Source organism: Lactuca virosa, chromosome 1, assembly GCF_052849685.1.
Source record: "Lactuca virosa cultivar CGN04683 chromosome 1, Lactuca_virosa_CGN04683_v6, whole genome shotgun sequence".
Taxonomy (NCBI): Eukaryota; Viridiplantae; Streptophyta; class Magnoliopsida; order Asterales; family Asteraceae; genus Lactuca; species Lactuca virosa.
The window spans coordinates 295,608,787-295,623,617 of NC_136426.1; the positions used below are offsets into that span (position 1 = coordinate 295,608,787).

At 34.4% G+C, this 14,831-nt stretch overlaps 1 protein-coding gene across 2 annotated transcripts; it reads left to right on the top strand.

Moving 5' to 3' along the window:
• Positions 1 to 2,945: 2,945 nt before the first annotated feature.
• On the top strand, positions 2,946 to 7,137 carry LOC145167268 (uncharacterized). Of its 2 annotated transcripts, none has more exons than XM_079086417.1 (4): positions 2,946 to 3,433; positions 5,013 to 5,462; positions 6,255 to 6,549; positions 6,834 to 7,137. In XM_079086417.1, exons 1-4 carry the CDS (start codon positions 2,972 to 2,974, stop codon positions 6,968 to 6,970), a joined length of 1,344 nt encoding a protein of 447 aa, XP_078942543.1. In that variant the 5' UTR covers positions 2,946 to 2,971; the 3' UTR covers positions 6,971 to 7,137. The 2 variants fall into 2 exon arrangements, with proteins under 2 accessions (XP_078942543.1, XP_078942552.1); XM_079086426.1 differs by having other exon boundaries at positions 2,968 to 3,433; positions 5,243 to 5,462.
• Positions 7,138 to 14,831: the final 7,694 nt, after the last annotated feature.

The following is a 14,831-nucleotide window of genomic DNA, read 5'->3' on the forward strand; positions in this document are numbered from 1 at the left end:
ATGTTGTTGATGTAGAGTGTTCAGCTACATACTACACTAGATAGATTGGGGTGGCTCTATGATGTGTAAAACACGTTCATTATTGCTTCGATTTGTTCTCTTCTTAACAATAGATTTCTTTTAGCAGAAGGATTGAAGAGTAGATGGAATAATTGGGTTCCCATTAAACTCAAAGTGCTTATCCGGAGGTTGTCTTTACACATCATTCCTACCCGAGAGAGATTATAGAGGTATTGAGGTGGATTCGATTTTGGCCCCTATATGCCATAATAGCCTGGAGACTATTGATCATCTCTTTTATGGTTATAGTGAAATGTGTGACATTTGGACCCGTATTGCTATACAGTGGGGTGTTCATCTTTTAGATCATATTTCTATTTAGACCTTACTCTCTTGGGTGGACCACGTTATGTTGATGAGAGGCCAACGAAAGGTGTTTGATGCTGTGATTTTGACTAGTTTTTGGTGTCTTTTGAATTTTCGAAATTCCTCTCTTTTTGGATAGATTTTACCAAGGAACTCTCTTATTTTTTATAATTTCATATATAGGTCGTATTTTTGGATTTTCAGTAGGTGTAGTAAAACTAAGATTGGTTGGACTATCTGACTTGATAATCAAACTTTAGCTTCTATTCTTTTCTAGTGGGTCTTTTCTAGCTTCTTTGTAGTTTTTAATACAATCCCCGCCGCTCCCAAAAAATGATATAATAATATGAAAAGTGTTAACTCCAATGGTTTTGCCACATTATTTTTTCAGCAAAAAAAAAAAAGAAAAAAGAAAAAGGAACCATGAGCATGACACATTATTTGAAACTTAAATGCTCAAAATCAATGTAGAAAATATTGATATTTTAAAAATTAGAATTCAACCTTCTGTGTAAAATTAAACAACGAAGTCGAGTTAGAAAGAAAATATGAATGATGGAGTTGGAGCGCTCATTAGGTTAGAGACGATGATCATATCGACGTTCTTTAATGGAAAAAAAATAGGGTAATAAGGTAAAATGTCAATTTTCTTTCATAGTAAGAATTAATTTCATCATCTTATTGAAGGAAAGTGTTTTCCCCAGTTTGATGAAAAGTTGCTTCATTTAGGATTCTAATTCCATCATACAAACAATGTGGTGCAATTGCATTCATTTTCCCCAAAATTTCGTTCCATTCCATTCCAACGAATTAATGCACCTTTAGGGTTTCATGTCAGATTCTTGAGTGATTAAATCATGAGAGTATATAGGTTTATGTAGAGAGGTTTCTCTTGTAAAAGTGAAGCTTAATAAGATAAGAATCAATATTTTCTTCACCTTCCAAAAAGGAAAATTTTTTTAGTTATTTTTATAAATTTGTTGTGGCTTATTTGATCGATGTAAAACTAAAATACAGTTATTCATCAAACCGCATCCAAACTGTACAAACTGCACCACATAATACTTCGAAAATATCAAACCACACTTATGATAAAGTTTGTAATTTTAACTCTAAACCGCACAACCCATCCATCTAATATAAACCCGTACATGTCTAAATTTGTTTCATATCCATAAATTTACTATTTGAGTAAATTACATGGACGGTCCGTGTGGTTTGGGGTAATTTTCTTGTTTGGTCCATATTTTTTTTAACTCGGACAATCCTCTTTGTATGTTTTTGTTGCGTCGTTGGTCCATGTTACATAAAAAGACTATTTTGCACTTAATAATTTTTTTTATTTTATTTATTCACTGTTTATTTTTTATCCTTATTATATTATTAATATATTAAAAAGATATTAATAATTAAAAAGAAAAGAATCATTTGCATCCCCATCTCCTTCTTCACTGTCTCCTCTTCCACCATCACTAGCAATACCGGCCACATACATTACTGAAGACCACCATCGCTTGCCAATATATTCAGCAACCGGAAAATATTCCATCCCGTTAGCCCTGACAACCACCTTCTATCAGCAACTATCATTAATAAACCACCAGTCACAATTAGAAAAACTTATGAATCAAATCTAGAAAATCAAGAAATATCGATCTGCAAACACCCAAATTGATTGCCTTTGCTTCGTTCTTCTAATTCCCACACCTCTATTATCTTGCAAAAAACTTGCAACAAATAAGAATGACGAAATCCAACACAGATTTAAACCTCTTGCTAAAAATGAACCGATTAAACCACTTGCAAAAATCCTGCAACAAAAACTCCCAAAAATAAATCCCAAAAGGGTTTTATAAAACTCATACATCTGAGAAATCGATTTTGAGATTCAATCAACTGTTCGAATAATGAGGTCTCCTTTGCGGATTCCTCCTTCTTACTTCTTTTTCTACTTCCATTCTTGAACTCTCCTCCTTCTCTTCTCCATTTCATCATCTAATTTCCGTTGTCCTTCCTCCATATCTTCTTCACGGCTCCTTATATCTTTCTTATCTGAAGAGTTCATCAAACCTTCTTCTCCAAACTTTTATCATCTACACTATCTTCCATGTTTCGTGTGCTAGACACCTTAAGTTTTCTCTCCTCGTAATCATCGTCTCTCTTCCTATTCTTTCTATCAATCACGATTTACTGAAGGAGTGGCGACGGCAAGCGACGACAACTTTGTACTCGTCGGGAATGTTGTAGATAGAAGGCACCAGTAGGTTTGAAGATGGAGGGGAGAGGCGGGGATTGATATGGGTAGAAATGGAGACATGGGTGATGAAGTGAAACAAATAGGTTTAAGATTATTTTTATTTTTATTTTTAATATTTGATATATATAATAATTAATATATTATTTATTAAAAATACTTAAAAACCTGTAAGGACATAAAAGTCTTTTTACTTTTTGTGGGACAAACACGATACAAAAATCACCGTCCGAGTTAAAAAAAATAAAGCGAAGGACCATACAAAACCACAGGACCATTCGCATAATTTACTTTTGTTACTTTAAGTATTTTATTATGAATCTATTTTTGTCAAATTACACTATAAATCAAATGCCAGAAAATGGCGGCTATAAGTGGGTAATTCGTGTCTTTACTGGTCCACTTTCTTCCGTTTTCATCGATCGCTTCTTGCTCCCCATGGACAATCCTCCGCAGCTTAATTCAAACCAATTTTCGATTATCGATTTGCTCGAATCCAGAGCCTTCTCATGGATTTTCGTTGCAGATCACCATGACCCATGGCGAGCAACCGCCTCATGGATCCTCTTCCTCCTCCTAACATTTCTAACTCCAGTTTTCTCTCACTTTGCCTTCCAGTGCTCCGCCTGTGATTACAATCACCGCCGTCCCTTCGATTTGATCGTTCAAGTGTCCCTCTCTGTTTTCTCGACGCTCTCGTTCGTTAGTCTCTGGCGGTTTACTCGGAAGTATGGTCTCCGGCGGTTTCTGTTTCTTGATGAATTGGACGCTGTTAGTGATAAAGTTCGCCGGCGGTATTCGGAGGAGCTCCATGTACGTTTCTTGATTAACTTTTGCTTTTTAATGTTGCTTATTGGGATAAGCATCACGCCATGGATAGCTTTTCCAATTTTCCCCTTTCTTTTAGGACTATTGTTTGTAATTAACATCGAATATTCACCATAAGCTAGGGGCGAGATTGTCATGTTTTTAAACTTAAGGGATACAACTGGCAAAAAAAGGGCATCAGGACAATGATTTATCACCTACTACTTATAAAATTTGATGTTTTGAAAACTATGTTTGAAAAGTGGGTAATATTAAAGTCAAATTATTTAATAGGAATACTAGTGTTTCTAGCAAATCTTATGGTTACAAGTATTTTTTACTATGACATTTCCCGAATGTTTGTTAAAATAATTATCCATGCAAGTAATCTCCATATATTAATAAAAGAGTAGCTCTTTTGCCATGTGTAACCATTTTAGACTTGTTAATTAATATCATGTCACTTGTCAATCTATTCATTCTTCATTTTAAATTTCAAATTTCAAAATTTAAATTTCTCATTTTAATTACATTAAATTAATAACATTAAAATTAAAAGTAAAATAAAATTTATATAAATTATAATTAAATAAAATTTATACAAATTATAAGATGATATAATTTTACATATTTATTTGAATAAACGATTATAATTTTATATATAACTAAAAAATATCTCTTAATTAATAAGTTATTTAAAATAATTAATTAATAGTTTTAAGTTTTTACTTAGAAAGTTTAATTAATTTTGTAACCGTGGTTCTCACGGGTTATAAACTAGTAACTAATAAACGTCAAGTGTGTAAGTCGTTGAAAAGAAAATTATTATATTTTTGAGTGACTAAGAATACAAAATGGAGAATTTATTTAAGCAAATGGAATCTAGGAAATCCGTGACTCATTTTTCCTATATGTTTAATTGTTTAAAGTTTTAATAACTTACTCGGATTAAAAACGAAAGAAATTTGATGATAAAATACATGTTGTTGTTAATTATATGTTAAGTCATTGTGCTAAGTCTTGAAGGACTGACATATTTTGAAATGGATGGACTTGTTCATCCTGGACCACTACTTTCATAAGTCTGTCTCACGGGTCCAAAGTGAACCCAAGAATACATTTTGGTTGGTGAAAAGTTCACATAATTTGAAAAAACAAAGGCATTTAAGCGTTTACGTTGAGGAAAATTACGAGGAATACCAATATATTTATTTTTGCTACTAGTATGATAACGTATGTTATATCTATTATCGATAATAACAGAGTACGTATAACTTTTTACCGATAATAGCAATGTAAGTTTTTTCTTACCTATAATAGCAACATGTGAATTATATTCGTTACAAATCAAGCATTGTACTTATATGTTACATATTGTAATAGTTATGAGTAAAGAATTGTAATTAAATTGTTGTTTTGTATTAAAAAAACTGTAAGTATATTACTATTATCGATTAGATATTGTTTATTATCGGTAAAGAAATATAAATATGTTGCTATAGGTGTAAAGAGAAATATAGGTATGTTGCTATTATGAGAAGAAAATAAAGTATTTCTCTGGCCTCATACATCTCACCTCATGCAGAGATCTACGACACTTCTCTATACTTTTATCCTACCATGTTTTCTCGCGGACACTATTTACAACATATGGTGGTTCATATCCGGTGGAATCAAGATACCCTACTTTTACAACGTTTACTTTAGCCATGCAATGGCATGCACGTTGCACATGAGTTCTTGGTTATATCGGACATCGTTGTTTTTGCTTGTGTGTGTTCTTTTTAAACTCACATGTTCTTTACAAATTCTTAGGTTAGACGATTTTGCTCGAGTGTTTGACAAGTTGTGTGATGTGGTTCCAATATTGGTTGAACACCTCACTATTAGAAGAAATCTTCGAGTTATAAGCCATAGGTTTCGTGTGTTCATTTTGGCTACATTGATCTTGGTTACTGCAAGTCAATTTGCTTCATTGCTTGTTACGACGGTGGATGGTTCGGTTGTTGACCTGTTGACTACCGGAGAACTTGCGGTAATTCCTATTTCTCTCTTATTAATTAGTAGTGTTTCGTATAACAGAATAAAGAAATAAAAGAATTGGTTCATGAAAATAAATAAATAAATAAATAAACTTTTTATATTCTTTAACGGAATGAAATGAACTTACCATTCTTGAAAAACATGTTTCCTTACATTTTGTTAATTTTCAATCTTCTCAAAAAAGTACGGTTTTGTTAATTAAGTATTTAGACACAGTTTTTTTTTTCAATCCGCCATGGAATTGAATGAAAAGGCAATATAACCCACTTTATTTTGTAATTCTTAGTTAAATAAATCTTTCTTTTCTAAATAACTAGAAATATATTTTATTATAATCCTATTTGGGTTGTGATTATCTTTTATTATCATTTAATGCAATGAAAAGTTGTTATATAACTCATACCGTTTATGTGATTTTGAAGGACACTTTTATTTTAAAATAAAATAAAATCGTCATATTAGTTGAATTGCAATTTTATCATCTAAATTAACTAGAAAACAAATTTTTTCATAATATTATTCCTATCGGTTTTTATAATATACTTTTATTAAGATAAAAAAATTAAGATTTGATTATATATAAAATAGAGTTAAAACTATATGTTGTTTTCATATATTATATAACAAGTTTATACGAAAATCCAGTTTATTTTTACATGGCAATAAAACATGATCATGATATATATATATATATATAAATATATATATATATATATATATATATATATATATATATATATATATATATATATATATATATATATATATATAATGATGGGTGCAGTTATGCTCCTTTACCCTTCTGTTTGGTATGTATATATGCCAACGAAGTGCGGCAAAAATCACACACAAAGCGCAATCTTTAACAAGCTTGGTAACCAAATGGCATATATGTGCAACCATTGATTCCTTCATAGACATGGGCACCACGGATGAGACTCCGAGGTCAAATATTAATCCACAAATGGCGGATTTAGATTTCGATAATGAGGTAGGAGATGGTGACGATGAACTAGACAATACAAAGTTCATCCCTGTTTATAAGCACTCGATATCATACCAGCAAAGACAAGCTTTAGGTGAATTTATTCATATTGATACTTTATGGCCTTGTAGTCTGTTTGTGTTTGTCTGGACTGAGGTAGTGGGACACAAATTTGCAACTTTTTATCTCACCTAAAAATATAAGATGGGGGTAATGAGTCGCTCTTGATCTGTGCAAAAGACATGACTACCCTCTTTATTTTCGACATAAAAAAATTCCTACAAAATTTATTAAGTTAAAACTTTATTTTTTGTGACAAACATAACCTTAATACATTAAAGGACTTGGCTATTAATGATGATTGATTGTGTGTTGTAGTGACGTATATCGAGAACAATGAAACTGGGATCACGGTGTACGGGTTCATGTTAGATCGGATGTCTATAAACACGGTCTTTGCAATTCAACTATCTCTTGCTTTGTGGTTGTTGGATAAAACCATTGGCTTTACATGACCATCTTAAGTGGTTTCTTGTTAGAAGCTAATCAGATTCTTATAGAAACATGAAAGGTACATGTTTATTCTTATAAGGGCAATATACATAAAAGCCTTTTATTTTACCATTTATCGATTTACCCAGCAAAAATGATAAAATAGCAAAATATATTGTGTTTTTCTTTATTACAGACTTTTTTCAAAACCGGGAAAAGTAATCAAAAATTATATTGGTTTAGCCTCTATAAAACATAGTTAAACAGCTAAATATATAAAACTGTGAGAGTACGTTCTGCTTTTCTATATTTTACATTTGTTGCAATATTTAGGTATCTTTGTCATGATGAAATGGAGTCATGAGAAAAATAAAACAAACAACATAATTAATTGACCAAGGAAAAGTAACGGAATATTATATATCATTACCATGTTTTTAGAAATGGAGTGCATCCTTTAAAAGGTGTTAGTTGTATATACCACTAATCTACAGAAATTCTCAATGTACTCCTCTTTTTGCTATTTTGTTGTTTTTAAAATCAATTTTGATTATATATATATATATATATATATATATATATATATATATATATATATATATATATATATAGTTGTCTTTTGTTGTATTTTATTAATTATTATTATTATTATTATTATTATTATTATTATTAAAATATAGGTTAAATTGTGAGTTTCCCTTGTGAACAATCATGTTTTCCACCTTTGTGACATAATTTTGAGTTTTTTACAACTTTACTCACTTACATTGGTTGTTGCCTACTTTTAAAAACCCAACTCTTATACAAGTAAACATGTGAACTTATATCATTTAAATGACAAAATATTACTATTTTTCAATTACTTTCCATTTAATTAAATACAAAGAAAAAGAGTAAATTATAGAAATGGTCCTTGTAGTTTGGTCGAATTCACACTTTTGGTCCATAAGTTTAAATTTGGATATGTTACATCACTATGGTTTGTGAATATTACATTACAGGTCCTTATATATATATATATATATATATATATATATATATATATATATATATATATATATATATATATATATATATATATATATATATTGTAACGTCCTGATTTAAGACCAAGAATTTTTATTTTTATATTAATAAATTCATTATCCAAAACAATATCATAAACCATAGTGAACTTAGAGTATGACAATAAAATTCCAAATACATCAAAGTTATATAAAATGCGGACCAATGTGGTGTGTGCAATGCAGTCATCCCGAGCTCTTCCTTTTTGAAATCAAGGTACCTGAAACATAAACTAGAAATCTTAAGCATAAAGTTTAGTGAGTTCCCCAAGATACCATATACCATACATATCAAACATATAATGGGCCCCGCCCGACATCGAGCCTCGTTCGGTATACAGATCAGTCATCGGGCCCCATCTGGTATACATATAAACATATAAACATATAAACATACAAACGCATGCAATAATCACAAAGATAAATAGCATACACATAGTCACCGTGCCCCGTTCAGTAAACATATACACATAACACATGCAAGAGTCATGCAGACAACTAGCATACTAACATATCAAACCATGATCCGACATTGGTGCCTTCGACCCACTGAACACAGTGAGGAAACTCACTTCGATCAGAGACAACCTAGACACACGTGTTGCTACTACCAAAATCCTTACACTGAACATAAATCAACAATGTCTTAATTAATAATTAGGTCTTAATCCAAAAACAAGAATCTAGATCAGTTGCCCAACATCCAGTGTAAAAGACCATTTTACCATTTTTCCTACTTGGCCCAAACCAAGGCCCAATGTTCTAAAACTCGTCGAGTTGGCCGATTACTCCTTTGAGTTCTCGCTACTCGGCCCCTTACCGAGGCGAGTTACAGAATCCCGAGTACTCCCCGATCGGCCCATTACTGAACTTAATAGTGTTGTAAAACTCGGTCAACTCGGTGATTAATATGTATTATATACTTAATGATTTATTATTTAACACACACATGTGATTATTACTATATATATATATATATATATATATATATATATATATATATATATATATATATATATATATTAATTTTTCAGTAATTATTCACGAAGTGAGACCATTATGTGATTTTTTAGTTTTTGTGTATTCACATTTATCTAATTTTGTCATATAGTTCAATCAATTTATGATTTTAACTTATGATTTTGACATATATAATTTCCTTAAAAATATTTCACATGAATTACCAAATCCGAGTACTCCTGAGTACTCAGTACTTGGTAGTCGTCCAAACAGGTACCGAGTAACGAGGTCTACAACCTTGCCAAGGCCCAACCCAATTCTTCCAAAAGCCCAAACTCCTAAATGGCACCCAAAGCCCAACATGGCCCAATGTAAGAAGGTCCAATAGCTAACAATAGCCCAAAGTCCAGAAATTATCCATAAGAATTAAGGGGGCCAAGCCCAAGCAAAACATAGCCCAAAAAAACAAACGCATAATTCATTGGTCCCACAACCTGGGGTATGCTCGGCGTACCAAGCTCGTACACCCTGCATATGCAATTGATTCGGAAACGGGCTCGCACCTCCGTACGCTCAGCGTACCCAGGAGTACCCCCCACGTATTGGTCTGATCTCAACCCTTGATCAAACGACTTATTCACTTCAGAACTTATTATCCAATTCATACAATAACATCATATCAAGGTCCTAACCCATAAAGTCGAAGATTTTAATCCCTTGCTTAGCTAACCACACCCCAAGGTCCAATTCTAGAATCTTAACTTCATTAAGAAAAACATCAACCTTGCACGGTTGCACAAAACCCATCAAGTTATCATTTTTATGAACAAAGGACCTCAAAAAAGCCTAGATCTATCATCCCATGTTGCTGGAGTAGCCTATACTCCCAAACAAAGCCTAAAGGATCCTGTAACACTGTAAATTTTTCAACAATTTTTTTTATTTTAAAAATCACATAATTCTCATAACACGTTTCACAAAAAATCTCATTTATTTAATTTACAACGCAACTCAATAATTGTTTAATTAATACTCTAGGATCCTCTAAGCATAACTCTTCCTCTGGTGTGTACAATCGAACAGGCGCCCTCCCGCGATCCTGAGTGGAACCTGAAACACATATCATATAACATGGTAAGTACGAAGCTTAGTGAGTTCCCCAAAATACCACGCACAATAACTAGCCACTCGAGGCTATAGCTCTGTAAGACCCTCCGGACAATGTGTCTCAGTGGGACCCTCCAGTCCCACAGCTTGTTGGACCCTCTGGTCCGGTCTAATTGAGGACCCTCCGGTCTCATTTCTCGTTGGGCCCTCCGGTCCAGTCTAAGTGAGGACCCTCCGGTCTCATAGTTCGTTGGACCCTCCGGTCCGGTCTAAGTATCTCATAATATAGCATATAGTACATATCACACAGAAAATGTATAACCCAAGCAAGCACGTAAGACCCTCTAGTCACACATAATTACCACTCTAGGTAAAGTATAGTAAGAAGACTCATCTCGGATGATGAACAGCCCCTAAAAACGCTGCTACTACGCACCGGCCGGTAACTCTATGCCAAACCCACAATTATCCTAAATAGGAACTAAGTCCAAACTCTCACTCATTAGGTCTAAAGGTAGTCTACTAACCAGCCCATCAATGACCTAAAACTCATTGGGCCCACCAAGGCCCAATAATAAATGGGCTCTCCCAAGTCCTAATTCTCAATCTAAATGGCAAGCCCAACTCAAGGTCCCAAAGCACAATATAATATTTCTCTGCTTAAAGTCACTAATACACAAGCCCAAAGATCCAGGCCCCAACCCTTAAGGCCCAATAATAAATTCAGCCCAAAAAGCTCACAGAGAGGTTACGCGGGGCGTAACTCTCTTGGTACGCTCAACGTACACTAACATGCACGAATCTGATCGGGGACACCAACCCAGTACGCAGGGCGTATTGGAATTAGGTTGGGCGTACGCCCAACTTTGCTTAGTCCATTCTCTTGGTCTTAACCCGTTATGACTGTTAAGACCGCTGTCGTGCACGATTTAACAAATAAAAATAATAAATAAACTGCTTTATTGCACTAACAGGTAGTACAGGTAAGCAGGGTCGGATCCTCAGGGACACGTCCTAATGTTTACACCTCTTTGCGTAAGGTGTGATCTAATTCTTGATGAATGCAATAAATGTAAAAAAGGGGGGTTTATTTTTGAAAATTAAACTAATAGAAATCAAAAATGACAAAAGAATAACTAAATTTAAAGTGGTGAAAATTCAAATATAAGAAAACAATTCCAGTTTCTCGGTGACTCCCCTAATCATGTAATTAACCTTCAACACAATATTTTACTATGAACTTGTTTAAACTGGTACTAAGGTTCATTAACAAGCTCTAATGACCTTTATTACAAAAATCATTTAATCAAAATAAGCTCTTTGAATTAAATCTAACTTTTTACTAAATTAACCAAACAAGCTCTTGACCAATAAAGAAAAGTTGCATTAGATACAGTGTAATTCCCAGTAAAGTTCAATACTTCTCATAACCTCGGAGGCGTAAAAACTTGTTTGATCATTTCATATTAGAGTTAACCCTAAACCCAGAATTAATCTAATACTTGTCACGTTTTACTAATTAATCTAGAAAATTACGGATCTAAACAATTAGATGACTAGAATGATTCACAAACAATTTAAGTGGCCAACAGAAACTGAAATCAAAATCAAACATTCAATTTAAACAGAACTGATCAAACTAAACAGTAATCATAGTCAAACATAGTGCCTAACGATTAATCATACGAAAAGGTTATGTCTTGCGAAACTGAAATCTGAGTTTTTAGCCTGACATGGCTAAAAATGGATTACAAACCGTGAAAATAGAACCTAAACGATAAATCTTACTAAACTATGAATTGGAATTGAATCGTCTCCTTCAGATCTGTGTTCTTCACTTGAAAACCTCTGAAAATCGCCTCTGAATCGCCAGGAATCGCCAATCAGGGTTACTGGAAGGGTATCAGGCAGTATTTATACATCTAGCTGTCAAAACGTCGTACCTGCAATCGCAGGTATCACCCAAAAACGTGTCACGGGATTATTTAATGAAGTACATTGCTATTTTGAGACAATTTGACCAACCTGCGATCGCAAAGGCACAACCTCCGATCGCAAAGGCACAACCTCCGATCGCAGGTTCTCTTTTTTCTCATCTGGTGAATTTTGTGACTCGTTGGAACCTCGATGGCAACTTGCGACCTAACCTGCGATCGCAAGGTCAAACCTGCGATCGCAAAGACATAACTTGCGATCGCAAATGAGGCTTTTGGCTCTTTCTGTTCATCGTTCCCCTTCCAAGTAGTTCTCGATCATTTCCCAGCATCCTTCCTTGGTCTAGACTCTAATTAAGCTCCTAAGCATCCACAAATGCATCCCGAACTTGCACAATCATCCATGTGCTCCAAATGGCCCTAAAAAGTCATAACAAACATGAGCAGTACAGGAATTCTTCAAAATAACTATGAAACACGAAATACATAAGAATAATCGGGAATTAGTTAACTTTTTATAATGAAATACATAGGAAATTGTGCTAAAAGATGCATATAAAATGCATCTAACAAACCTCCCCAAGCTTAGACCTTACTTGCCCTTAAGTAAGGAAACGATAACTTTGGAAACGGAATTAGGGCTAAAGGAAATAACCAGACAACCTAGACACACGTTAACTAAAACTAAAAAAAAACGAAAACCTAAATAATAAGAACTACCAAAGCTAAACATAAAACATGCATGCAAAGATGAACAATGAACTAAAATAGTATGCAAATGAGAAACGAACAACTTAAAACGAAACATGCTTCTTTTTTTACGATTAGACTTTACATCGATAATGGGCTCCAATCACTAACACCAAAGCAACCATCCTGCTACCTTTCATGTATCATAGACTCCCAAAGTAACGAAGACCACAAAACGGTGTAACCCAATAATCCAACTCTAGTTTTATTTAAACTTTATACCTTAATTAGCTGTATAAGCAAAAATAACATAGACTGGATCTCATGTCCTTAAGACTAGATGGCCAAGAATCAGAATCAACGCATCCTTAAGAACCCGCACGACCAAATCAGCTTTCGCCGAAGCAGCAACGGCCAACCCCCGTAGGAGCCCGAGCTCTATGATTTCACTTTTTTTAAGAGCCACAAGTATCATATCACACAGTTCTTTATCCGCCAGATGTAACTTTGGAACGGATTCTAACTTGATTGAACTTTGATTTACACTTCGTTTTGAGCTTGATTTCTTCAATCTCTCTCTTTTTTTGGAATTTCTTGAAGTTTCTTCAATTGAGCGCTTGAAATTCTTTGATTTGGGTACTAGATATAACGTTGTACCCTTTCGTCATTTTGACTGTGTGGATCTGATACTTAAGCTCTCTGTTACCGCAAGGGTAATGCGTGTCAACAAATAGGGCCATGTTTTGTGGGTTCAGAGTTGCCGATAAAGATTATTTTTAAACATTAATAAGCAAATCATCCTAAAGCTATTATTACCGCCCAAAAAATGTTTCAATATGCCATTTTTTTTAATCTAAGGCCGGGGTCTCGAAACTCGATGTCTTGGGTCCCCTGGTTATGACAGCTGATTCTACACTTTCAATAACAATCAAGTCGCTTCGGATTTTTTTCATTTTCAATTCTCAATATCCCACTTCATGGAGCTATCGTATGTAAAGAGTGTCATCATCTCGTAAATTTTTTTTTGAATGCAAAATGCAACAAAACGAAAATATTTTTTTAAAAAACTAAGAAGAAATAAAATGACAAATAAAAGAAACATAAATGAAAAATCTTTTTGGATTTTTAAGTTTTCTAATTTTTCTGGATTTTTAATTTTAATTTTAAGATAATAAAAATGACAAAATAAAAACTTTTTACAAAAAGATAAGAAAACCCCTCCCCAAGCGTCAAATTAAGCATTATCCTCAATGCTTAGGGAGGAGTGGAAGAAATCGTCGTGAAGACCTAAGAGTTCGTCACGATAGTCGGTGACCTGAGTGTTATATTGTTGATTATCAAGGCGAAGACCAGTCATCGTCTACTGAAGGGAAGCAATATCCCGACGGAGGTCAAGATAATGCTGGTAAGTGAAGGGAGAGTCGGGGTGAGGGTGAGATGGATGGGTGAGTGGGGGCTGATCGTGAAAGTCAGTCTGCATAGGATCAGGCGAGCTAGAGGATATAGGTGTGACGTCTATGTAATATGGGTGCTGAGTGGATGAAGACGGTCAATCAGACTGTGGGCGCTGGGCCTGCTGTGCCCTACGTGGGCGAGGAGATGGTGGGATGTTCGAAGGAAGCACCCACACGGTCTCGCTAATGGGGTCAGCGAGAGCGATGACATCAGGTCCAGTGACCTTGAAATACGTGGAGCGACCCCGCATCCAAGCACACCCACCTGGGGCAGTACGAAGCATGTCCATAGCCCGAAAGTTCTGCAGGGTCAGACGAAAAGAATCACCTGTAAAGAAGGTGTACTACGGAGGAGATTGCGGCACGAGGGAGCAGGCAATGACAGAAGTCAAACCACCACAGCGAATTGCACCGCCAGTGCGAAGAGCTATAACTCTATGGAACCGTCTAATGATAACATCACTAAAATGTGGACGGTATGACCCGGTGATCATGCACCACAAAAGAAAAAGCTCGGCTTTGCCGGCTTTCGTAGTCTCAATCTGTACATAAATGATATTGCATATAATTTTCAATGCAATTTTGAGAATAGGGTGCATGATGCTAGTTTGTACGGATGAGGCTGAAGCATAAGACTCTACACCAGTAATGGAGTACCAAAACTCGCGTACGTCA